Source organism: Rhinolophus ferrumequinum, chromosome 23, assembly GCF_004115265.2.
Source record: "Rhinolophus ferrumequinum isolate MPI-CBG mRhiFer1 chromosome 23, mRhiFer1_v1.p, whole genome shotgun sequence".
In the NCBI taxonomy this organism is placed as follows: Eukaryota; Metazoa; Chordata; class Mammalia; order Chiroptera; family Rhinolophidae; genus Rhinolophus; species Rhinolophus ferrumequinum.
In genome coordinates, this window is record NC_046306.1 from 25,355,634 (window position 1) to 25,380,459 (window position 24,826).

Consider the following 24,826-nt stretch of genomic DNA (forward strand, 5'->3'; position numbering starts at 1 on the left):
GCAAACGAACATTTGAATTAGGCAGTAACTGGGTTCTACAGACACTGAAGGTCTACTGTTCTGTAGTTCACAAAAGCAAGATGGGTGGGGCGTGGACATTGGATGTGGGTTCCTCAGGACAAGGATTCAGGTCTAAGGAGAGCTGCTATTTCCTGGGTGGCTAAGATCACAAGGAATAGCTCAGTGTGGGCCCTAGGGGTCAAACCCCAGATAGGACAGTTAACATGACAAGGATTAAGGCTGGACCTGGGCTTGCTTTGGAGACCCAGGTGAAGCACTCAGAACAGAGATAAGACTTCTGGGTAAAGCTGCTTTCTGGAGCTGGTCCAAGCTGGATCCTTTCTCTTCCTGTAACAGCCTTTCTTTCTCTGTTTTCACATATAGGGAAGAGACGAAGTCCTTCTTGGACTCAAGGCACAGGCTTGGGGACACTGTCATCTGTATCTTATTGCTAAGGCGGAGGACAGGAGACAGAAGAGGGACTGATTCCACGAACTGTAGCTCTAGGAAGGTAGTCCCAAGGCTCTAGAGGTTGTCATGACAAGAAGAGCAAAAGCCAAGGTGAGGAATTTTGGACACTTCATGTTTTGAAGGCATCCTGAGGAGGTGGGGTTTCAGGGGCCAGAGAGAAGCCTGGTGAGTGTGTGAGACTGTGTATGCGTGTTAATGGGGGTGGGGAGAAGTTGAGGAGATGGATGCAGTTTTTAGGTAAAAGAGGAAGGTTCAGAGCCTGAGTATCAATGAAAAAACTGTATGATCAGCTAGAGGGAACTAACGCCAACCCTACCATCTGAGGCAGCAGCAGCCAGCAACCAGCCAGCCACCAGCCAGCCTAGTTCAAGGCATCCAGGTTCACGTAAGTCTCCCACCTCCAACAAGCAAAGCCTGGCCTCCCCTGCACACAGCCTTGCCCTAGGGCCCTTCTGAGTCGTGGCTACTCATGCCCCAGCCTCATCCTATACCCACGCCAAGGTTCCTCCCTGCTGTTCCCAGACCATTCCCCTCCATGCTGCCACAATACTTTTATTCCTTTAGAGACAAAGACCCTTCTTTCCCTCACTGCTCATGTCTACTACCCTCCTAATCATGCCCCGACATTTCGAATAGCTTCTCAATATGCCCATGGCCTTCTCTTTCAAAGTCAACACTCCCGTTCCTTCTGAGGGATTAGGGGATGGTCCAAGGCACATTCTGGCTTCACTGCTCCTCAATCCCAACTCCACAGCAGTAAAGCAGCACCCAGAAAGTTTTCACCTCTGGAATCTTCAGCTCCAGAACCAACTCTCTGACCGACCACAGGGCCCGATCATCCTTCTAGCTACCTCACTTCAAAAACCTCATCATCTGATGTCATGAGCCTTCGAAGCCTTCAGTCCCCCTATTTTCCCATTACTCAGAAATTTCTGACTTTCCTCTCATCCACATCCAGGGAAGATCCCTGGGACAGGACCTACTTTTAATCCCTTTTGTCAGGAGAAGGGATGGAAACAGATTTTACTCAGTATTTTCTAAGTACCAAGCATGTCATATGCATTAGTTTTCCATCTTCACGACAATTATAAAAGGAAATATTGTTCTCCTTATATGACTAATGGGGAAACGCAAGTTTAGAGAGATTTTCCCCAAAAGTCACAGAACTACATGATAGTGCAGCCAGTACAGAACACATTGCGAGGGCACTGTACCACACTGGACCCCTTCTGTTCTCTCACCCCTTTTCCTTTCCTTATGCTCTCTCTAAAGCCCATGTGTGGCTAATCTGACAACAGGCCTTCTCTGCTTCCTCACCCTCAACAAGCCCACGGTCCTGCCCAGCAGTCCTTCCACTGTCGTCTCCCAACCCCTCCCACCAACCCCCGCAGGGCCCAGCCAAGATCTTCAACACTCTCCGAATACCACAACCTCATCAATTCCGGCCACAAGATGACTCTACCTACTGTTTACAGAGAAAAGAGAGTCAACAGGTGTCAGGAGGTAGAAATTGTTCCCATACCTATGGCTCAGTATCCACACCCTTTCACGTCCTGGACTCACCCTCCTCCTGTGTACCTCTAACAAGAAGCTTCTCAGAAATAAGTCCAATACCATTTAAAAGCCTCCTGGACAAACCTTGAAATCCTCCCAAAGCTTCCAGAAAACAGCACAGATCCGAGAGTCAGTACATTCCAAGCCCTCACTGGGAAGCTAGGGGAAGAAGGAAATCAGGGAGGTCATCTCCAGCACTTTCTCTCCCTCTAGACTCTGAAGCCTCAAAACAAAATGGAAAGAATTTCATCAGGCAGTGTTGGAAACACTCCTTGTGGGGCCTGGCCCAGGGCAGGGACTCGTAAACAAGAACTGGTTTTAGTACTGGTGCAGCAGCTACCCCTCAGCCTGGCTCTGGGAGTAACTCTGTCATTATTCCCAGAGCAGGCCTGAGATAACTGAAGTGACTCACTGGGTGGCCCGGGGCCAGTGCCCTGGCTGTTCTCTTAGATCCTAATCCACTTTTAGTAATAACACTTCTGGTACCTGCTCTGGATTCATGACTTATCAGACTATGGTCAGAAAGGACAGGCCTTCGCAGGGGTTTCATAGTGACTAGGGTAGCCAACTCCTGACGAGATCTCTCTGGTTCCTTGTCTAATCCTTGGTGCCCTTAGTGGATGGGCTCTGTCATTCCTGCTCCATTCTGTGAGTGTGAAAACCCAAGGTGAGAGGATGTGCCTTCTCACTACCCATGAAGCAGCAGGGGACAGCAGCATGGTTCGGTCTTTGATTGACCTCTGCACCCCCAGGAAGCCAGTAAGAGAAGGACGAGCCTTCAGGGCAAGAAGAGACTCCAAGTGCAATGAAGAATTTGGCTTGTTCGCCTTCAGACAACTGGCTGCACAAATAAAAATCCTCTCACGGCCCAACCTGTGTGAAGAGGGAATATTTATCACTGCTGGGGAAACATTATGACGTAATGGCTGGATAATTTTCATTTTCTGTGTGTGTTAATGTGTGAAATGTCTACATATGGTTTAAAGAAAATCACCCAAACCACAAAACCCAGAAACCTGTCCTTCTGTGACTTGCTGACCTCTCTCAACATCCTATTCCTCAGTCATTCATGCTGTGGAATTCATTCATGTCTAGTGCTACAGAGAACTTTCTCTTTTAAATGTCCCATACTAGCTTCACGGGGGCACAAGGGAACACACGAGAGGTGCAGAACGAAGGCAGCAGACAGCGGATGACCGCTTCCTGGCCCTTCCCATCACAGGAAGCTGAAACTCAGCTGGGCCACCAGAGTTCTCAGGCTGTGCTGACTGCCCCATGTGTCAGTGCGACCTGTGCTGCTGCTGCTCAGTGCTAAACAATCGCTGCCCAATGGGAGAAAACACCCTCGAATCTAGAAAGAACTACAGGGAGAATGAAGGAGCTGCCTGAGTGCCAACCACCCACTGAGGCCGTAGGAAATAGTAAATAAATGGTCAGTTGATATTCAACAAAGGTACAAAGGCAATTCAAAGGGGAAAAGTCTTTTCAACAAATAGTGCTGGAAAAACTGGACATTCCTATGTAAAACAATGAACATCAACCCATATCTTGCACTGGACTGTCTGCTCAGTCCCACCAGCCACAGTGGAAAACCTCCTACTTCTATTGTGCTTCAATAGAGGGGTATAATTATCCCTAAACTAAATGTTGCTTTGCTTTCTGCCTAACAAAGCTTAAAAGCAAGGCCCAGATGATGGGACTAGAAGAAAAATATACTAAAACAATTATAGTAACTGTATCCCGTATGTGCCAGAAGCTAGAAGAAAGACTGAATCATGTTAACTTAAAATATGAAAGATGTAAAAAATTAAGTCAAAGTTCTAGCGATAAAATATATAAAGTCTGAAAAGAAAACTACACTGGATGAGGTTAATGACATCGCACAACTGTTGGCAGTTTAGCTCCGCTACTGCATGGTACTGCTCCTCAGCACCCATTTTGCCTGGCCAAGCGGCCTGCAGGGGCCTTGGACTGACAGAAGCCCCCTATGCAAGCGCATGCTCTAGATAACAGCCCAGTCACAAGCAGATGTAAGTTCCTGAGATGACTTCCCCAACAGCCCTTGTGATCAAAAGTCTCCCCAGCCTCCTAGCACCTTCCCCAGTGCACCCCTCAGATAAGAGCCCTGTGGAGCACACCAAAACCCCACTTTTTGGTTTGAATTGACCAATCTGGCCTTAGGCTGGGAATCCCAAAGCAGCCCACCCCTGGACCCTAACAGGGGCATGTGCCCCAGGTACTGCCACTCTTTCTGCCTGTATCCTGCTTTGCCCTCCCTGTGTGGCTCCCCAAGGCATGCCGTGTACTTCCTCTAAACGTCTCTGTTTCAATTCCTTCTGTGGTCTTCTGTTGAACTTGGCTCACCATCTAGCACCCTGTGCTCCACTTAACAAATGTTAATTTAACAAACATAACAACAATGCAGAAGGTTAGTAAATTGGAATATATAAAAATAGAAACTATGCAAAATAAAACACAAAGAACAAAATGACTGAAAATAATTGTACGGAGCATCATGGAGCTGTGGGACAACTTCAGGCAGTCAAATCTATGAAACTGGAGTCCCTGAAGGAGAAGGGGGAAAAAAACTAAAGAAATAATGGCCAAAAAAATTCCAAATTTGAGAAAATTCATCAATCAAGAAGCTAAAAGAATCTCAATCACAAGCAATGTGAAGAAAACCACACCAAAATCGTACCACATAAAAATCAAATGGCTTAAAATCTGTGATAGATAGAAAGAAAATCTGGAGTGGGGGAAAAAACCTCAGAAAGGGACAAAGATAAGGATGGCAGTAGATATCTGTTTAGAAACAATGCAAGCAAGAAGAGAGTAGGGTGGAACAGCATCTATAAAGCACAGGAAGACACTGTCAACCTAGAATTCCTGAAGCGAAAATATCTGCCAAAAGTCCGGAGGGAAGGGACTTCTGAAATGGCTGTGAGGACTGTGCCAAACCCTCCCCCAAGGAGGCAGCCACAAAACTGGACTCGTGGTTCAATACAACAATTTAAGGACTAGGAAATGGACCATCGTTATACAACAAAACTGAGAAGCACCATTTGAGAAATTCTACTGAAGCTTGATAAGAAGAGTGGACATCTGTGGTGTTTTAGCATGAGGCTATTCACATGCCCTCCACTCTAGCTCTGTGGTCTTATGAGGGAGAAGGGCAGGCCTGCCAAAAGGGCTGACTTTATCTGGGCAAAGCACAGACAGTTCTGTATGTAGTGATGTCAAAAACGATAGCAAAGTGGCAAACGTTCAGGGAAGGCCAACATACCAAATAGCCAGAGATTTCAATGCTGGTCGGTGCAACTAGCCAGAAATTAACGGCAAAAGCAGGATCTGAGAAAAGTGCCACCAGAAAGAATATTTTCAAGAACAAATTATCCAGAACGGGGATTTGCTTAGAAGAGATTGATAAATGTGTGTAGTAAGTCAGAATTCTTCCTCCACAAAATGTCTATATCTAACAGGGCAAGAATAGGACTCATAAGAAAATGTTATTTTGAGGAAACCAAAAGGGAGCATGAATCCCCATGAAATCCATACAAGACCAACAAAGTTGTTGAGAATTTTATATCAGCAGAAACACTGCCATCTTAGATGGAAAGGGACAGATGAAAGATTATAGGATCCCCAAAATTTTACTGTTAAGAAGTAGGCTGATAAAACTACTCAGCTACAAAGTACCATCTTCAAGAAAAAGGAAGGAGGACAAAGGTGTAGCCACAAGCCTCAAGAGGGCAAAACGAAGAGTTCAGAGGGTGGAACCATGAGCCCCAGGGGCAGAGCGAAGAACCCAGGAGGACTATTCCAGGGCTGTGACACCTGATCCAGGAACTGGAGTCTGCTCAGCTGGAATTCAAAGCTGCCTTGGACTGGTGACTCCTTTTTACCTTCCATGTCCTCCCTTTTTGAACCTGAATGTCACTGTTATCCTATGCTAGTCCCACCATTTGTGTTGGGAGGGAGGGCTAGGGCAGATAACTTGTCTCTGTAGTTTCACAAGTCCACAGATGGAGATGACTCAATGGACTACACACTGCAGAGCCTCATCTACACCTCATTTAGATCATCTTCATGATGAGATTTGGGGTTTTTGAGCTGATGAGATTCGGGATTTTAAACTGTTACCATAATGGGATGGGGCCCTGGGGAAGGGGTGACTGTATTTTGCACGTGGGAGAGGCATGCACCGTAGGGGCCAGAGGGACTGTGGTAGGCGTAACTTTAAGATGGCCCCCACAACACTCATCCTGGATGTCACTCTGGTGTTCATGTAATCTTACAGGGCAAAGGCAGATTATCTGAATGGGCCTCCTCCAATCACAGGAGCCTTTTATATTCAGTTTTCTCTGGCTGGTAGCAGAAGAGGAATTCAAAGAGTAAAAGAATGAGAGATTCAACAATGCAAGGGAGGTTCAGTGTTGCTGAGATGGAGGAGTCACAGGGCAAGGGCCCCATGGAGGAGAAGGTCAGAGTGGTCCTGGCTCACAGCCAGCAACGAAACAGGGACCTTAGTTCCGCAACCCGAAGGAATCGGATTCTGCCAACACTCTGGATGACTCTTGGGTGCAGGTTCTTCCCCAGAGCCTCCAGGTAAGAGTCTCATCTGGCTGATGCCTTGACTTTGGGCTTAGGAGACCCTAGACATGAATTTAGCCAAGCCTGCCCTGAACTTCTGACCTAGAGAATTGCGAGATAATAAATGTGTGTTGTTTTAAGCTACTGAATTTGTGGTAATTTGTTACATAACAATAGAAAACTCATCCAGATTTCGTTTAGGTCCACAGATTCTATTTCTGGACATGTTGCTCTAGCTCATTCTGAGCAATTTTCAGGCAGCAAGAAGAGGACCAGGTGCAGTTCTGGGCCAGCCCTTCCTAGCACAAGTTTCCTCATCTGCTCATCTGCAAAATGAGTGGATCAAAGGAGAAAAGCTGTTAAAAAACTAACCAAACACTCTACACCAACCAGTCTTTTCAAATATCACATGTATTATTAATCACAACATCCAGGCAAAAGAGAGACCCAGACCAGCTCACCTTCCTCAGGCCAGCACTGTGGATTGCTGGGATAAAGATATGCTCCTTCTCCTCCTGTTAGAAAAGTACCCAGGAAACATTCATCCCCCTTTAAAAAACAAACACAAAGAGCAGGTGATTTATAGCATAAACATTCACAGATCCAAAGTCCTGCCCAAGTTTGTCTGTCTACAAAAGCAGCTGTGTCAGCCTCAGATATACCCAACTTCTTCCACTGCCTTTGACATTGCCTGGCTCTTTGTTATGTTACTGGAATCCTTGATTTGTGCTGAGAAAAAGAATGCAAGGTCCTCGCTGAGTCCAGGCACCAAAGCCTGCCATGCTTGTTCAAGTTCCAGTGGATTTATATTCACCAGAGGCTGCTCTCCTTGGACTAAAGCTTTGATCTCTAGCTCTGTATGCGTAGGCCATTCTGAGATCTGCTTTTAATGGTACTTGGAGACACACACACACACCCCCAAAAGGTTTAAGTGGTAGAAAGAATCCCTCTAAGTGTGTACCCCATAAATGGTTATTTCTACAGCTCTACTAGGAAGGGAAAGAATGCAAACAGGAATTGAGCCAAAGAAGTACAGATCCTTTAGATGAGCCCTAAGATGAGATATTTTAAATTACCTTTATAAATTGTTTACATTTCATTTTGATATATTAACATTAAGAATAAGAAGGCTGCTTACCTTCACTCCTTGCTGGGTTTTCTCAGACAATTTTACTTCATTATCGTCTACCTGTGTCCAAAAGGAGTACAGATTTTCAGGTACTATTTCAAGGGCAGAACTCTGCTTGGTGCCCCTCCCCCCACCCTGTGTTCAACTATTTCCAGGGGACTGTCTGGGTGTCCCTCCACCAAATCCACTCTCTCAGATCCTGACAGCTGGCACAGTTGGCTATTGGTCATCAAGGCTCAGAGCCCAAGGCCATAGTGGGCTCTCTCACTGGGATGTGAGGTCCAGCTAAAGGAGCTTATGATACGTAGAGAGGATGTGTTAGTCTCCACTTACATTTCACTTCAGAGAAAAAAACAACTATTTTTAGGGACGAAGGAAAGACAACATAAAAATATTTTCTGAGTGCGTTCTCATTTAAACATGTTCATGTTAGAAGATAACTCTTGTTCTTCCCTATCCAAGTCAGAACTGTAGAAACAGAATATAAACAGCTTCTAAAATGGGTACTTAGATCATTACTAGACTCACTGCTGTCATACTTTCTATGTTCCAAGGCACCAGAGTTTCAGACCGAGTCCCACCAAGGAAGATGGGACCTTTCCACACATAGAGAGAGACACACTGCTGTACAAACTTAGCACTAACTATTCTCATCAGACAAGAGAGCCACATGATCCATTATCTATGTGACCTTGGACAGGCTGACCAATTTCTACGCCTCAGTCTCCTCATCTATAAAATGAGGCTGTTAATTTCTTCCTTTCACAATTTAACAGGGGCCCAGATAACTTAGTTCCTTTCTTTTTCAGGATTATAAGAGAGTTAAAGAAACTAGATTCGTTTGTATAATGAGAAAGAGCTGAGATAAAAACTTCCATTCTTGAACAGTAGCTAGTTCAGGATCTGACATTCCACCAGAGACCCAATGAAGAGGCTCGTCCTCAAACGCTATCCCCAATTTCTCCATATTTACGTCCACTTCACTTGAATGACACTGACCAGCCAGGAGCAGAATCTGGGTATGACGGCAGTCAGGACTATGGAGTTGGTTTCTGTGGTAACAGTGCCATCTGTAGGAAGACCACAGACATGCAGGTTACTGCCCACCACCTGAGCCCACCTTGCAGGCCCCAGATGGCTAACTCCCTTCCGCTTCTCAGTGGCAAAGGCTCCTCTTATTAATACAGAGTCTGATGCTCTCAGAAAATGAAAACTTCCTCATCTGGTGACAGGCAGACTAATGAAAAGGTTTCCCCATGTAATTAACTCCCTTAATTTTTACAACAAATAGAAACACACATTTAAATGAAGAGTTCTGGGAATTAGTCCTTTTTATTTACAATTTTTATCAAGGTAGTACATGGGAACATAATAAAAATCAAACAAAACATGATCAGGCTCATCCTACCAGCACTGGATGTTATCCTTCTCTAGAATTTTTTTGTCAACATAACGGGTAAAAAAAATGGATCTAATTGTTTCAAATTGCTACTTCTTGACTACTAGTAAGGCTGTACATATTCATATGTATGCATATGTGAAGATAATATATACACTATATATAAATATATCTCTCTGTTTTGTTCTCCATGTCTGTGAATTGCCTATTTGTATTTTTTGCCCATTTATCATTGGGTAGCTTGTCTTGTCTTTTCCTTATTAATTTGTAAGAACTCTTCATTAAATTAGGATATATTCCTTGTTTATTATAAGTGTTCTAATATCTTCACAAGTTTATTGTTGGTCTTTTGACTTAGTTTATGGTTTATTTTGACCCCCCCCAAAAAAACAAATTTCAAGCATTGCTCTCCAAAGACCATAGATACTTACCCTTTTCTTTCACCAAGATCTGAGATGTTAAAAATGATTCTGAGAAGACCACAGATCCTAAGCACCCCCTTCCTCCCAGCAAGTCCGGAATGTCATAGACAGTCATACAAGCCTATAGCAAATTAGAAAACAGAGTTAGACCAGTTGTCAGTCTTAAACCTTCAGGGACAGATCCGTAAAAAACAGACCACAAAATACTGCTTTAAGTTGCATTTCAAAAGAATACTGGAGAGTCTCTAAGAAAAACTCAAGATATCCTGAAATATATCAGAGCTGGGAGATGACTTCAGGATCACACAAGCTTCCTTACAATTACTTCTTGATCAGAGACACACTTGGGCTAGAAGAGTATCTTTATGTTCCTATAAATTCCCTCAAACTGCTTATCCTCCCTAACAGGCAACACAACAGCCTTCATTCTTAACTGTGACTAGCCCCCAGGTGGAGGGGTTTCTTCAGGCTTCTGTACACTCACATACTCTTCACATCCCAGCACGTCCATATTCTCACTAACTCCTGGTTTGGTGAGGGCTCAAGTTCTGAGCAAGTCTGGAAAGGTGGTCATTCATTTGGTACATGTGTCTTCATGGATATTTTGGGGTACATGTCAAAACCTACAAATGCTACTTTCAGTACCAAGAAAATTAAGTTATTTAAGCTTTTATAGGAAGACAAAAACTAGAGGCTTCAAAAAGCTAGAAAAAAAACTGGAGCAACTCAGACAGAGTTCCTGAATGCTGGTAAAAAAAAAAAAAAGCCCTAATTTATCAGTTAAAACTAGTGAAAATGGAACAATTCTGGGGGAATCTAGCAGAAATGCAGGAATTTGTATGAGCCAGAGCCAGGGTCTGAGATGATCGTGACAATCTGTTGAGGGACATGGGTGTAGGTAACACGATGAGCCCTCTCAGGTCCTGTCCCCTCCTGGACTGACATCACTAAATGGCTAGGTGCTGATCTCCTGAAGCCTGGGACCCATTTCACCCTTAGGAAAGAGACAAAAAAGACCTAGAGCTCTTGAAGGAATTGCTAGATTCTTTAAAAAAAAAAAAAAAAAGTTGAAAAGAAAAAAAACACAATTAAAGCCAAAGTCCTAATTTTCCATGTTGTCATGATAAAAACAATGTACAAAATGACAGGTAGGATTTTATATTTTAGTTAACTTTCTAATTAGTCTCGACAATTGGAAAGTTAATCTAAATCTGTTTCAAAGAATTCTGAGCATCTGAAGACACAGAACCTTACTGGGCTACATGGTCCCTCTTAAATGACAATGGGAACCCCACTTCTTTGGTTCCCAGATTAATTAGGAAGACAAATCCTGTGGGTTCCTAATCTCTCACTTTCATATTTGGCATCTGGTATTGAGTAAGGGGAGAGAGAACATGAAAAAGAATACATGTAGCATTTGTTAGACACTTGCTGTGTGCTTCCCATCATGTGGCATTGGGAGAAAATATATAAAACATGGTCCCTATCTTAGGAAACCTTATAATGCATATATCAGTTGGAGAGATGAGAGCATTCTTATAAAAAGTCATCATATGACACCTTAGTATAATTAATTCCTGATTTATGTAGTACAAACTGTAAGTACTTGTGAGGAGAAATCAATAGGCAAGCTTGCAGGAGGCAGACCTTCCTTTCTGCCTGGAAGAGAAGATGGGATTTCGACAGAAAGCACCAACTTCCCATTTCTCCTTTCCAATTTCATTAGTGGCTGCTGAATGCATACTTAACACAGTAGTGTGAGTCTACTGGACTCCTAATCACCCACTTCTGTGCAAAGCACCTTCCAGAGCACTGCACAAGAGTCTAAGGAGGGAGTCAGGGAATTTAAAGTCTAGCAAGAAGATACAGCATTATCGTCTAAATATCAAAAAGCATTTCCCAGCATCTTGATGATGTCATAAAAAAGTCTCAATTAGTTCTAAAAGAACGTCAACACAAAATGCAGACAGATATAGGAGCAGATACATTATAAAAACAGAAATTACTCACATCCTTAAAAAATTCTCTCTGTAAATAACACTACAGCTTTTCCAGTGACTCAATTTGCACTGAGTCATCCATAGCTGCCCACCTAGCTCTGTTACCAAAAACTCACTAGAATTAAAGCGCAGGCAGTAGCCACAGAACAGACGCAAGGTATAACTTGTGCCCACATACACTGCAACCAGAATCTTGGCTGGATGTCCACATCCTCTCATGCATTGCTTGCCAATCTTCACATCAGGATGCACTAGAGTAAATGAGGGACTCGGCTTGTGGCTGGCAGCAACTAGTCTAGAAAATCTGGCTCCCCTAGGCCATGCCAGTCCACCCAGGGACCAATATTTTTGTATCTCTAAACCATTCCCCTGACCCGTCAGTGTGCCCCCAGCACATGGGTCGGAAAGCTCTGCTCTGACTACCCCACTTCCCTGGAGACTCAGGGCTCTGGTTTTTTTGTTTTTGTTTATTTTCACAGGCCTCTGATAAGGGTGTCAACAGAGGCCTTGGAACACTTAGAAGCCACTGAAAACTTGTCGGTCTGTGTTGAGGCAGGCTCCTCAGCTCCCAGAGAAATCTCAGTCACTTGGAGGAAGCCCTCCTAACCTTAGGAAGAGGGTTCTTTCCCTAGCCCCCAGCTAAGACCCTGGACCGAGGGGCGCCTAGGCATGGGAGTGTGGATGTGGTGGCCTGGCACAGCTGCCTGGGCACCCTCCAAAAGCACAGGCCCATCACAGCTGCAGCTGGAATAGTTCTGAGAATAGACCAGTTTCCTCAGGTACATAATGGGCTGCCCAAGACTCCCACCCTCTCTTACCTCACCCCTTACAGATGTCCCTCTATTAGGCCATTCCCTACCAGCTGACCTGTAAGAACTCTGCTTACCGTCTTCACAAAGTATAAGCTATCTTCACTGTCCAGAGGCACGATTCTAGAAGAGGAAAGACATGGGAGGGACATTCATTGCATTTACAATGTTCTCTTTTATCAACATGGCAGCAACCCAGAGACCCAGATTTCTCTCATGGGTTTTCAAAATACTGGGTTGCATATATGCAGAATTAGTAGGTAGGCTACTTGGAGGGAACTGGATCCACAGCTCCCACCCATCAGGTGTTCAGTGGGAAGCACTCAGGGTACAAGGTCTCAGCTGAGAACAGCCAGCCTCATGCTCAACCCTAGAGTGAGAAGACCACCCAAATAGCAGTGACAAGGTAGCCTTTCTTCTCTTTTTGCTCCCAAAACTCGCCCAAATGAGGATGCACCACAAATACTCACCTTCCCTGATTATTCACAGCATGTATATGAAAAGCCATCTTGGAGCTGCAGACAGAAAACAAAACCAAAGTCAACCTGCTCTTGCTGACCACCGGCAGGTGCCTCCCCAGACACCTGCTGCTGCACTGCACCTGTGCTGAGCCCTTGCCAAGTGTGGCGCCAGCGTCTCACTCCAGTCATGGCCTGGCCTCTGTGCAGGTTCTCAGGGCGATCTTGACTTTTGGACAGAGCAGCAAAGAACCATGTGACAGGAGTGTTGCCCATTGCAGACTGGAAGTGACCCTCTAGTGGACCGAGGTCTCCTAACCCACGTACTGTCCTGATCCTCCTCCTCCTTCACCACCTTTGAGTCCAGCTGCCATCCCTGCTTGAGGTCCAAACAGAGGCCATGTGTTCCTCTTGGGAGGTGATTTGCTAACCTGATGCAGTTCAAGGGTATTCAGTGAAGTGACCTTGTGGAGAGAAGGGAGTGGGGCTCTCGGTAGACTACTGGCCCTGGGAGACTCTCCTCCCATTGCCTAGTGTTCTCTCTCTGTTCCTTTCTTCAGCTAGTGTGGTACGCCCAGGCTTAGACGGCCTTGGGATTGCGAGGCAGCCTGCCCTGGAAAGGCTGAGTGACCTGGCAAGGCCCAGAGGAAAGGAGGAATGGAATGTCTGTGTCAGCCATGTCTGTGGTAACAGAGAAGACCAGAGTCAGAGCAGCTAACATTTACATGCCCAATCACTCTACGAGATGGAAAGATGAGGAAACAGACGCACAGAGAGCTCCCTATCTTGTCTAAAGTCACACAGCTGGAAAGCAGAGACACCTCTTCAAACTTAGGTCACCAGGAAAAAAAAAAAGAGTCTAGGCCAATGCAAGGCCTTAAAGGAACAAGCTTCCTCTCTCTCTCTCATGGCCAGAGCTACAAGATCCAGAAGACCCAGAGGAAAGGAGACCTGAGGTAAGCTTAAAATCTTGTACCAAAGAAATCTGGCCTTTCCCTCCACTTCTGGGGCTGCAGAAATAGAATTCTTCTTCTTCTTCTTTTTTTTTAAAGGAGGGTACAGCTCACAGTGGCCCATGCGGGGATCGAACCGGCAACCTGGTTGTTATCAGCACCACGCTGTAACCAACTGAGCTAACCGGCCACCCCAATAGAATTCTTCTTGTTAGATCAACTGACTGACTTATCTTTTTAAATGCTCCTTCTCACTACCCAGGGCTGTAGATGTAAGAAACTGTGAGGCATGGAACTGAGGCAGCACAGGGCACATCCCAGAAGTGTTCTAAAGAAACCCCAATATTGGTGTCTTTTGTCTCCTTTGATAACAGTGTACTTAGTGGTCCCCATACACAACAGTGGGTGAAGGGAACTAGGTTCAGGAAGGTGTAGCTATGGAAAAGGACCACATGGAGATACAAGTGACGTGCCAGGAGATGTGTGATGGGAAGATGCCGGGAGGCCAAACACCTAGAACATCCAGACCCTGAGACACAGCCAGGCTCAGGGTTTCTATCGTGTGAGAGGCAGATAAAGCCTAAGGCAAGCCTCTTCTAAGCAGTGACTGTCTTCACACGCCCAGGGCCCCTGACCCTGACAAACCTCATCACTCATGTTCCCAGCTTCACTTTTTTAACCTCTGAACTGCGTCTGTCAGGTTTCTAATGGGTCCAGTATCGATCTGCCTCCCATTCCAGCGTTAGGACATGTGTCTGACTCTTTCTCATACACCTCCTCCATTTGTGGCTCCCTGCCCTCTCAAAGCCCTGATCATAAATGATTCTCCTCCATATATCCCATTATTTTACCAGAACATTTCTCAAAGGAGAAATGGCATATCAAATACAAGGAAGAAAAGGGTCTTTAGAAATAAAACATTAAAAAACACTCCTTATAGGAATACACAAGCCATTGCTTACCGTACGGCTGCCTTAAACTGGAGTGACTCAAAGGCATCTAACCCAGACACCAGGACCTGCTCAGCTACCTCCTTGGCCTGTAAAACCAATAACAAAGCAGAAGCAATCAGCTTTCACAGCAGGAAAGTGAATACATCACTGATAGGAAGAGCCCTTCTAACATCTGGCCAGGAGAACACTGTGCCCCTCCCCTCTACAGGACTATTTAGGTGCCTGCTTTCTTTAGGCAGGGTTCACAGGAAGCACTTCATTCAGGCTGGTGAGCTGTGACCAGCTGGGATGGTGCCACTGTGAGGTCTGGAAAAGCTTGTTCTCTTCCCGTCCCCTGGCCCTGGAGGAGGAGACTACTGGCCTCAGGGTTTCTGCCCAATTCTAAGAATATTCAAATACCTGGAGTTAGAAAAGATCAGTTGAAAAACAAAGGTGTGAGAACCGACCTGAACCCAAGCTCAGCGAGGACGGGAGATGGCAAGGAGCTGGTGACTACACTACAATCTCTCTCATATCTACATCATACACAACCTTTCCAATGTCAAATGGCTTCCTTCAGGAAAGGTCCTATTGGCATTGGGAGGCATCAAGCCGACTCTTCACATCTCCTTACTGGGTCAGATATAGGAATCCAACTCAGCAGGGCACGTTAACCGCAAAACAGCAAGGAAGATAACGGTCAGAGGACGAGAACACACGTGCTTGTCTAGGAAAGGCAAGTCAGATTTTCTCATCTTTAGATTTTTTTTTTTTAAACACTGAATGATAGGAAATCAAACTGTGTAGCTTAACATAAACTTACCTAATTTTATTAAAATTCACAGTAGAATAATCTATACATTTTTTAACTTTTAAAAAAACTATTAAGTAAAATGACTTGCTACAGAATGAGTTTTCTGCACCACCACCAGGTATCTACAAAGAAGTGTTATTAGTTTATTATTCATAAGACAAGGGCAGCTCGGTCACGGGCATTACAGGCAGCGTAAGCTCAGCGCTCTAAAGGGATCTCTGTCTGGAGCCAGCTCCACTGAGGCCCAAGCTCACACGAAACTGAGTAGTACTACAAGGCATCAAAACAAACCAAAACCAAACCCAAAACACCCACCCACGTGGACAGGAAGTTTTACATTAAAAGAACTTCTAAGGAAAGAGAAACGTGGTATTGAAATTACCTTTGTTAGACTGGAAGTTTTAGCGTAACATGCAATACCAGCCAGAACAGCCTCAATAACAGCAGCATATACCTGGGACAAGAGCCTACTTTAAAAACAAAAAACAAGGGTTAACTACAGCATCACAAGGTTTCATCAAAAGCTGCATGCACAAAAATGACATTCCCTATGGGACTGATTTTTAAACAGAATGAGAAAAGTGCAAAAAATGGACCTCGTTGATTTCCAAACTTTTTAAAAGCCACGTGCCCCATTTGATTTATACTTTTCTCTGTTAAATCATGATTAAAGAAAGAAATGCCAGCTCTTCTTAATTCTGCTCAAAAGACCAACCCTCCATGTTTATGACCCAGCAATAGACAACTGTGCGGGCTCCCTGACCCCTCCACGCCCAGGAGCAGCTACCCAAGCACCCGGAATCCCTTCAGTGTCGTGATACAGACTTGCTGCTTTTCCAGGGACCAACTGCACCACCCCACCACGTCATCTCCTCCCCAGGCCTGCTAAAAGCTGGCTGCTACTGGAACCCCCAGGGACAAAAGAGATTACTCTGGGGATAAGAGGGGCTCTACTTAATTCAAATTAACAGCTGCAGACCACTTTCCAAGCAGCTTACCTGATCTAGAGAATAGAGCGTGCTTCTAAGGGGAAGCATCCCCTCCTAAAGGACCGCCTCCCTCCTCATCAATCTTGCTCTTGCTCTGACTTCTCACTTCCAAAGTCATTATAAGGTTTTCTTCTTTACAAGTCTAGGGACTGCCACCAAGGTCCCTAGAAAATCCAGGTCTAGTTCCCTTTAGGGCAGGGTTTCTCAATCTTAGCATTTGGGGCCAGATAATTCTTTTGTGGGATCTGTTTTGGGCGTTAGAAGATGGTTAGCAGCATCCCTGGCCTCTATCTATTTGATGCCAGTAGTAGCCCCAGCTGTGACAACCAAAAATGTCTCCAGACTCTGCTAAATGTCCCTGGTGGTGGTGGGGACTGCTGGGAGTGGTGCAGTGAAATTGCCCTTGGTTGAGAACCACTGCTTTAGGGGAAAGAGACCCAGGATCTCATTAGGATAATTACAGCCGGCAAAGGGTGCCTCAAGGAGCTGATAAAGCCTCACCTAAGAATATGTCTGTTTTTAAGCCTGAGAATCTTGTAACAGGTAAAGGAAGGCGACAGGGTTTGAAAGCAGGGGACCACAGAAATGATCTGGCCTAACTCTCATCTTATAGAAGAAGCAAGGAGAGCCTCTGGAAGTGGAATAAGTTGTCCAAGACCACAGAAAATTAATGGCAGACTCAAACTCAGGCCTGCTCTCAGCCTGGTGCTTTCCCATTATACCACACCACACTGCCAACTCCTCCAATTTCCTCCTCGGCTCCCTCACCACGCCTCCAGGTTGTAGGTAAGAGATTTGAGGTAGGTAGGGGAAAAAATGGACAAAAAAAGGACATGTAACAAAATGACAGCTCCAAGCATCAACCATACCCTGAAGACCGTTGGCTAGGCAACAGCAGAGGGGTATGCCCTGGTAGGAAGGGGTCAGGCGGGGACACTGCCGATGAGCTGGGCCACTTCCAGGTAAAACCAGAACCCCCCCTCCTGGACACTACGGACGAAGCTTTATAGAGGCCAACTTCAAAGATATATAAAGATCCCCTTCCTCCCACCTAGCTTGATTCAAACATCACTCAGAACCAACACTGGTCAGGCCTCCCCCATACTTGGCCTTCTCAGACAACAGCTCAATATAAAGCCGCCTGGCTACTGACTCATACCATGGGCCTGGATGGGAGGTCTGAGACCCACAACAAGGGAAGGGCTGCTCTGTACCTGAATGGCCCTGAGCTGCCTTCACTGGGACACAAGGCTCAAGTTCCACCAGCTCTGTGATTCAGAAACTCCCCGGGCCTCAATACCCCTCGATACCAGTTCCTGACACTGGGCACCAGTGGATTTTGTTTAGGCGAAATGTCTAAGCGTCCAGAATGAGGACCTAGTGCAGTGGCTAAGCACAGCTGGCATGGAAGCACAAGCAGGTACAAAGCAAGACTATACATACACACCAACATATCAGAATGTGGCTGACTTGTTGATAAAGAAAACCCACACACAAAAAATTGCACACACACTATAATTACTGCTACACAAAACCTCAATGTATAATTAAAAAACAAAACAAAAAACCAGGAAGATACACTTTAAGATACTATTGCATAGTGCCAAAGAAGAGGAATTATAATTCTATTTTCTCTATTTCCCAAATTTCTGCAGAGTGATTATATTACTTTATAAGAAGCGACACCAGAGATCTCTCTCTCTCAGATGAACACAGAGGACAGGCCACATGAGGGCACAGTGAGAAGGCAGTGGTCTCCAACTCAGGAGAGAGGCCTCACCAGAAACCAACACTGCTGGCACCTTGACCTTGGACTTCCAGCCTCCATAGTTGTGAGAAAATAAAGTTCTGCTATTTAAGCCACCCAGTGTGTGATATTTTGTGAATGCAGCCCAGACTATACAACCATTAATGAGTTTATTTCCTATCTTTGGTTTCCTCCTCTATGTGGGGGGAGAGGTCAACACTAGGACCTTTCTAAAGTTACTCAGCCTGAATTCAGACCCTAGTTCTGTTCCATAAGTCTGAGTGTCACGTCCAGAGGAAACACTCCTCAAACCAGAGGGGGTTACACACAGATTCTTCCAATGGGTTTCAGGATACTTTATTTTAGTAAAGCCCCTAATAAATCTGCACTATGCAGAAAACACTAAGAAGAGTTACGCCACTTAAATGCATGGATGTGCAGGCAGGAAGTCTCTTGAGTTCTGGAAGGAGGAGCAGATAGTAAAGGTGGCAGGGTCTCCAGCCTGGACTCCCAGCTGATAGACAGGGGCTGGGAACCTCCTGGGAAACTACAGAGCTCTGCTCATCTCATAAAGCAGACATCTTATCCACTGCTGATTTCAAAAGGAGGGAGACAGAACAGCCACAACTTCTGAGTAACCCAACTTTGAAAATAAAATAAAAATGAAGACTTACATTTGTTCAGTTTTCTTGGGCAGCTTGTTGTCATCACCTGTGAAAGAGGACCTAATAAGAATGTGACAAGATCACAGGAGATGCAAACACTTTACAATGGAGCTAGAATTTCTTAATTTAATTCAAAGGAGATGTCAAGAACTACATTTTTTCCCTTTTATGTTAAATACTGTACAAGCACCAACGACAGGGAAACCCAGCTTCTCTCAGGACCTTTAGCCCTGACACTGACAACCCACTCAGCAGCACCACTAAACCCCAGAGAACACATACAAAATCTTAGGCTCTGGAATGTTTTTGCTTTTACTTTAATTTTTTAAACTAGGAAGTATAAGTAAGCGGTTCAGTTCTGCCTTTCTTCATTTCCTTAGTTATCCGACCCAAGTCATGCTTCTTTCAGTTTCCTGACTCATATAACAACATTCAGGAGAAAACCTGGTTTCTGATGTACTGTGGAGCAGTGCTGAGATCTTCATTCTAGAGGTTCTTTTCCCTGTCTCTTTGGATGTCTGTAGCTTCTGGTTACCTCAGCAAGATGGGCAGCCCCGGTCAGTCTTTCTGGATGGAGCCCTGGCTCCTATGACTGTTCCCAGCACATAGGTACCTTCCTGCCATGACCTTTCTTCACTTTCCTCACAAAAAGAGTTGCATGGGCACCTGGCTGAGTCATCCAAACTCCCACTGCAGCCCACACCTTCTATTATCTCCACCTAGAACTTATTCATCTTTGCCTTCCCTCTGACCCTGAGGGCACAGGCTTGCACATGGTTAGACTGACAGATGTTGAGCCAATAGTTTTTCCTCCTGAAATACATTCTGTGAGAAATGTGTCAAGCACATCAACCCTCCACCTGCAATCAGAGAGGGAGTTGGAGGCATACAAATTGGGCAGCATGAGCTTCTGACCAAAGTAGTAAATCATGAGAAACTATTCATTAAGTAAGTTGATAAGATGACGACATAGGGACTTACCCAAGTAAGGAATGTAAGTAGCTCCAAAAAAGTATGTCCTTGAACAAGCAAGGGGTCCCTTTGGTGAGACACACTGTACTACCTGGATGTCAGAAAACAATAAAAACAAAAAATGAGCAGGGACTTAGATGTATACTGCTAGAGAAACAAAACGTCTATTAGTTAATGGAAAATAATTTTATTTTATCAACAGCTGATTTATTATCATTTAAAGGCATAGGGAAAAAGATCACTTTTAACAGTTATTTTTCCACAGGTAATTTGTGTGTGAGTTTATGTATGTTTGTTCTTAATCTTGGCTATATTGTAAGGTTGCTATTGGACACTTAGTCAATCCAGAATGCGAGTGAATTTACAACTTAGAATTAAAAAAGAGAAAGTGTGTTTGGATTTTGACTGCCATTAATACTCAGTTCAGAACTTTCACAATGGGGACCTTGGCTGACATAACAGGCAGATGTGGGGGGAAGCTAAAATTCAGGAAAGGAGGGTGCTACCCAGGTCCCTACCTTCATTTGTATTTTATCTCCATACACAGGTCTTGCAGAGGAGAAAATGACAAAAGTGCCCTACATTTGAAAATTCTTCTTCTTCTTCCCTGTTTAGGTGTTCATTTATACAGAGATGGAATGGTGTTCTTTTCTCTTTTGAAAATCCAGTGTTTCATCAGGGTTCCTAGGACAGCATGTATAAAACTCAAAAATCCTACCACAAGAACTAAACTCACTATTTTAAACTATACAATTCAATGGTGCACTGGTTTTATCACTGTGTTCTTCTGTCCTTAATATTCCAAGATTCCTTCTTTTGTTATTTCCTTTCTATTTTGACCAAACTTCCTTTAGTCATTCTTTTAGGATAGGTGTGCTGGCAACAAATTCTTAGTTTTCCTTCATCTGAAATGGATTCCCCATGTCTTGATTCTCCATTCTTGAAGGGTATTTTCACTGGATATAGATTTCTAGGTTGACAGTTCTTTCAGCACTTGAAAAATGTGCCACTTCCTTCTGGCTTCCATGGTTTCTGATGAGAAATTTACTTTCATTCAACTTGTTTTCCCCTACAGGTAGGGTGTTTCTCCCTAGCAGCTTTCCTTTGTCTGTACTTTTCAAGATTTTTCCTTTGTCTGTGTTTTTCAGAAGTTTGACTCTGATATGTATTGGTGTGGATATCTCAAGGTTTAATCCTGTTTCAGAGTCACTAAGCTTCTTGTATTTGTAGGTTCATGGATTTTTTTTTTTTTTTTGCCAAATTTGGAAATTTTTCAGCCATTATGTTTTAAAATAGTTTTTCAGCCCTATCTTCTTTTCTCCTCTCTTTCTGATACTCCACTGACATGAATGTTAAGATTTCTTTTTGTGATAGTCTCAGAGGCCTCTGAGGTTCCGCCTTTGCAGTGCATTTCCTCTGCCGTTTAGATGGGGTAATTTCTATTGTTCTGTCTTCAAGTCACTGATTTTTTTTTTTTTTTTTTTTTTTTGAAAAGTTAAAAATTCCTTAATTTTTTATTCCTGGTACCACTACCACAATTTACAGGGCAATATACCTGATGTAATGAAAAGAAAAAGAAAAAGACAAAGCTACAACAGATAAAAGACCTCAGGAATGTACATCTAATTGACACTACATTGCATTAATCAATAGCTGCACTTTTTGCAAACTGTGGCTATGACAGTCCTGAACAAGAAGGGTTTCCTGTTTAAGCTGCAGTAACTTTGCTGACTATGGATCATCGTTCCTTCTGTGGCAGATTTTTACAGTTCCTCTAATGCATTTGGGACGACTGTCTCAAAGTAACCTGCAGCTTTCCTGACAACTCCTCGCTCTCTCTCCTGCTAAGAACTGTAGCCCTTTTCTGCTGAGTTTTTAGAACCTTCTGCTACCATATCCACCACTTCCACCACCAGATCCATAACCACCACCATAGGGACTGCCCGAGCTTCTTCCACCAAAACTGCCCCCCTTCATGGGTCCATAATTTGATTGTTGTTGTCCACTGTAATTTCCAAAATCATTGTAGTTCCCACCACCACCATAGTTACCGCCAAAATTCCCTTCATTGTAACCGTCATATCCTCCTCCACCACCACCGCCACCGCCATATCCACCGCCTCCTTGGTTTCCATATCCTGGCCCTCCACCACCATAGCCTCCTCTACTGCTATAGCCAGGACCACCACCATAGTTGCCACCATCACCTCCAAATCCATTATATCCACCATCACCTCCTCCATAACTACCTCTGCTGCCACCTCCACCACCATAGCCTCCTCTTCCACCAAAGTTTCCACCGCGGCCAAAGTTACCCCCACCACCTCCAAAGTTTCCTCCGCGACCCATAAAGTTGCCAGATCCACCTCCACGACCTCTTTGTGATCCAGCAGACTGCATTTCTTGTTTAGAAAGGGCCTTTTTCACTTCACAATTATGCCCATTAATAGTGTGGTATTTCTGAACAACAATTTTATCAACTGTATCATGATCATCAAAAGTTACAAAAGCAAATCCTCTTTTTTTCCCACTCTGCCTGTCTTCCATAACTTCTATGGTTTCAATCTTGCCATACTTTTCAAAGTAGTCTCTCAAATTATATTCTTCTGTATCTTCTTTAATACCACCAACAAAAATTTTCTTCACTGTTAGATGGGCACCAGGCTTTACAGAATCCTCTCTAGATACAGCTCTCTTTGGTTCCACTACACGCCCATCAACCTTGTGTGGTCGAGCACACATCGCTGCATCCACCTCCTCAACACAAGAGTAAGTAACAAAACCAAAGCCCCTGGAACGTTTTGTTTGGGGATCTCTCATCACCACACAATCCGTGAGTGTGCCCCATTTCTCAAAATGTTAAACTATCATCTGTAGTTTCAAAGCTCAGACCACCAATAAACAGTTTTCTCAACTGCTCTGGTTCCTTTGGATCATGGCCCTCCTCCCCCCGGCGGCGGCGGCGACGGCCGGAGTCGGGCTGGGGGCGACCGGGCGGCGGTTTTACCTCCATTTTGAGACCGGACTCGCCTCTTCCAACTCGAGTTCAATATGGGACCGAGAGGGCAAGTCACTGATTCTTTACTCTCTTTTCCATTCTGCTGTTGAGTCCATTCACTAAGTTTTAATTTTTGATTATTATATTTTTCAGCTCTAAAATGTTCATTTGGTGGCTCTTATCTTCCATTTCTTTGCTGAAACTTGCTATTTTAAAACTTATTTCAAAGGTATTTGTAATTGCTTATTGAAGTATTTTAGGATGGCTGCTCTAAATCCTTGTTTGTTAATTCTCACATCTGTGTTATCTCAGTGTTGGCATCTGATATTTGTCTCTTCTCATTCAGTTTGAGATTTTCTGGTGATTTTCCAATTGAAAGCTGGACATTTTTTAGAGGTTTCCACAGAGTTTGCAACATAAATTTATAACTAATCTAAGTCCACCTTCAAATTACACAATATTACTTTATGTGTAGTGCAGGTACCAGAGTATCCATACTATAATACAGACAGTATCAGAGTACTACCATTTCTTCCCTCCTATCCTTAATGAAATTGTTATCATTCATTTCACTAATCCATATGCTATAATCACCTAAAACATTGTTACTAATATTAGTTATCTTTTAATATCAATTAAGAATAAGAAAAATAAAATATTTTTATTCACCTTTATTTTATTCCTTCTTTGATGATCTTCCTTTCTTTACGTACACCCAAGTTTCTGATCTATACAATTTTTTTTTTTTTTAAACAACTGAAGAACTTCTTTAACATTTATTGCAGGACAGGTCTGCTGGTGATGAATTCCCTGTTTTCAGTGTGAGAAAGCCTTTATTTCTTCTGTACTCCCCCCACCCCCTTTTAATGATAATTTTGCTGGATATAGAATTCAGGTTGGTGGGGTTTTTTTCCAACACTTTAAATATATCGCTTCACTCTCTTCTTGTTTGCCTGGCTGTTGATAAGAAGTTCACTGTAATTTTTATCCTTGCTCTTCTATAGGTAAGGTATTGTTTTCCTCTGGCTTCTTTCAAGATTTTCTCTTTATCTTTGATCTGAAGTTTGAATATGGTAGGACTAGGTGTAGATATTTTAGTATTTATTCTCCTTTGTATTCTAAGAGCTTCCTGGATCTGTGGTTTTGTATGTCATTAATTTTGAAATATTCTCAGCCATTATTACTTGTTATTTCAGATATTTCTTGTGTTCCTTTCCCTCTTTCTTCTCCTTCTGATATTCCCATTATATGTATGTTACATTTTTTGAAATTGTCTCACAGTTCTTGGATGTTCTTTTTTTCTTTTTTCCCCCCACATTGTTTTTTCTCTTTACATTTCAGTTTGGGAAGTTTCTATTGATCTATCTTCAAGTTCACTGATTCTTTCCTTGGCTGTGTCCAGCCTACTAATGAGCCCATCAAAAGCATTCGTCATTTCTGTTGTAGTGTTTTTTATTTCTAGCATTTCCTTTTTATTCTTTCTTAGAGTTTCCATCTCTCTACTCACATTATCCATCTGTTGTTACATATTGTGTACTTTTTCTATTAGAGCCCTTAACATATTAATCATAATTGTTTTAAATGTCCTGTCTGAAAATTCCAAAATATGAGTCATATTTGAGCCTGGTTCTGATAGTTACATTGTCTCTTCAGACTATGTTTTTTCTTGACTTTTAACATGCCTTATAATTTTCTTTTGAAAACCAGACAATGTATCAGGTAACAGGAACTGAAGTAAACAGGCTTTAGTATGTGAGGTTTTGTGTTACTGACAGGGAGTTGGGTTGTGTTCAAGATTTTCTGTAGCTGCAGGTGCTTCAAATTCCTTTATTGTCATTGTATTTGTCTCTCCTGTTGTCTTTGGGTTTCCATAAGAACTCCTTCTTAGATAGTTTGCATATTGAAGCTCTTTCAGCAGTAATCC

General features: G+C 43.6%; 1 protein-coding gene and 1 pseudogene across 3 annotated transcripts in view; both read right to left on the bottom strand.

Annotated features, from left to right (window-relative positions):
- DNAAF9 (dynein axonemal assembly factor 9) overlaps positions 1 to 24,826 on the bottom strand; it is a 119,034-nt gene that overhangs the window by 46,191 nt on the left and 48,017 nt on the right. The window contains exons 11-20 of one of the 2 annotated variants that reach the window (XM_033094545.1): positions 19,914 to 19,995; positions 18,942 to 18,978; positions 15,914 to 15,998; positions 14,748 to 14,824; positions 12,845 to 12,889; positions 12,452 to 12,497; positions 9,575 to 9,686; positions 8,744 to 8,814; positions 7,754 to 7,804; positions 7,077 to 7,164 (exon numbers count right to left, since the gene is read on the bottom strand). In XM_033094545.1, the coding sequence (XP_032950436.1) occupies positions 7,077 to 7,164; positions 7,754 to 7,804; positions 8,744 to 8,814; positions 9,575 to 9,686; positions 12,452 to 12,497; positions 12,845 to 12,889; positions 14,748 to 14,824; positions 15,914 to 15,998; positions 18,942 to 18,978; positions 19,914 to 19,995 (694 nt within the window). Of the gene's footprint in view, positions 1 to 7,076; positions 7,165 to 7,753; positions 7,805 to 8,743; positions 8,815 to 9,574; positions 9,687 to 12,451; positions 12,498 to 12,844; positions 12,890 to 14,747; positions 14,825 to 15,913; positions 16,002 to 18,941; positions 18,979 to 19,913; positions 19,996 to 24,826 lie in introns of both variants that reach the window. The other variant, XM_033094544.1, reaches the window with a different exon arrangement.
- LOC117015775 (heterogeneous nuclear ribonucleoprotein A3-like) lies at positions 21,394 to 22,963 on the bottom strand (annotated as a pseudogene). Its single transcript, XR_004421795.1, has one exon. The product of XR_004421795.1 is annotated as a heterogeneous nuclear ribonucleoprotein A3-like (transcript).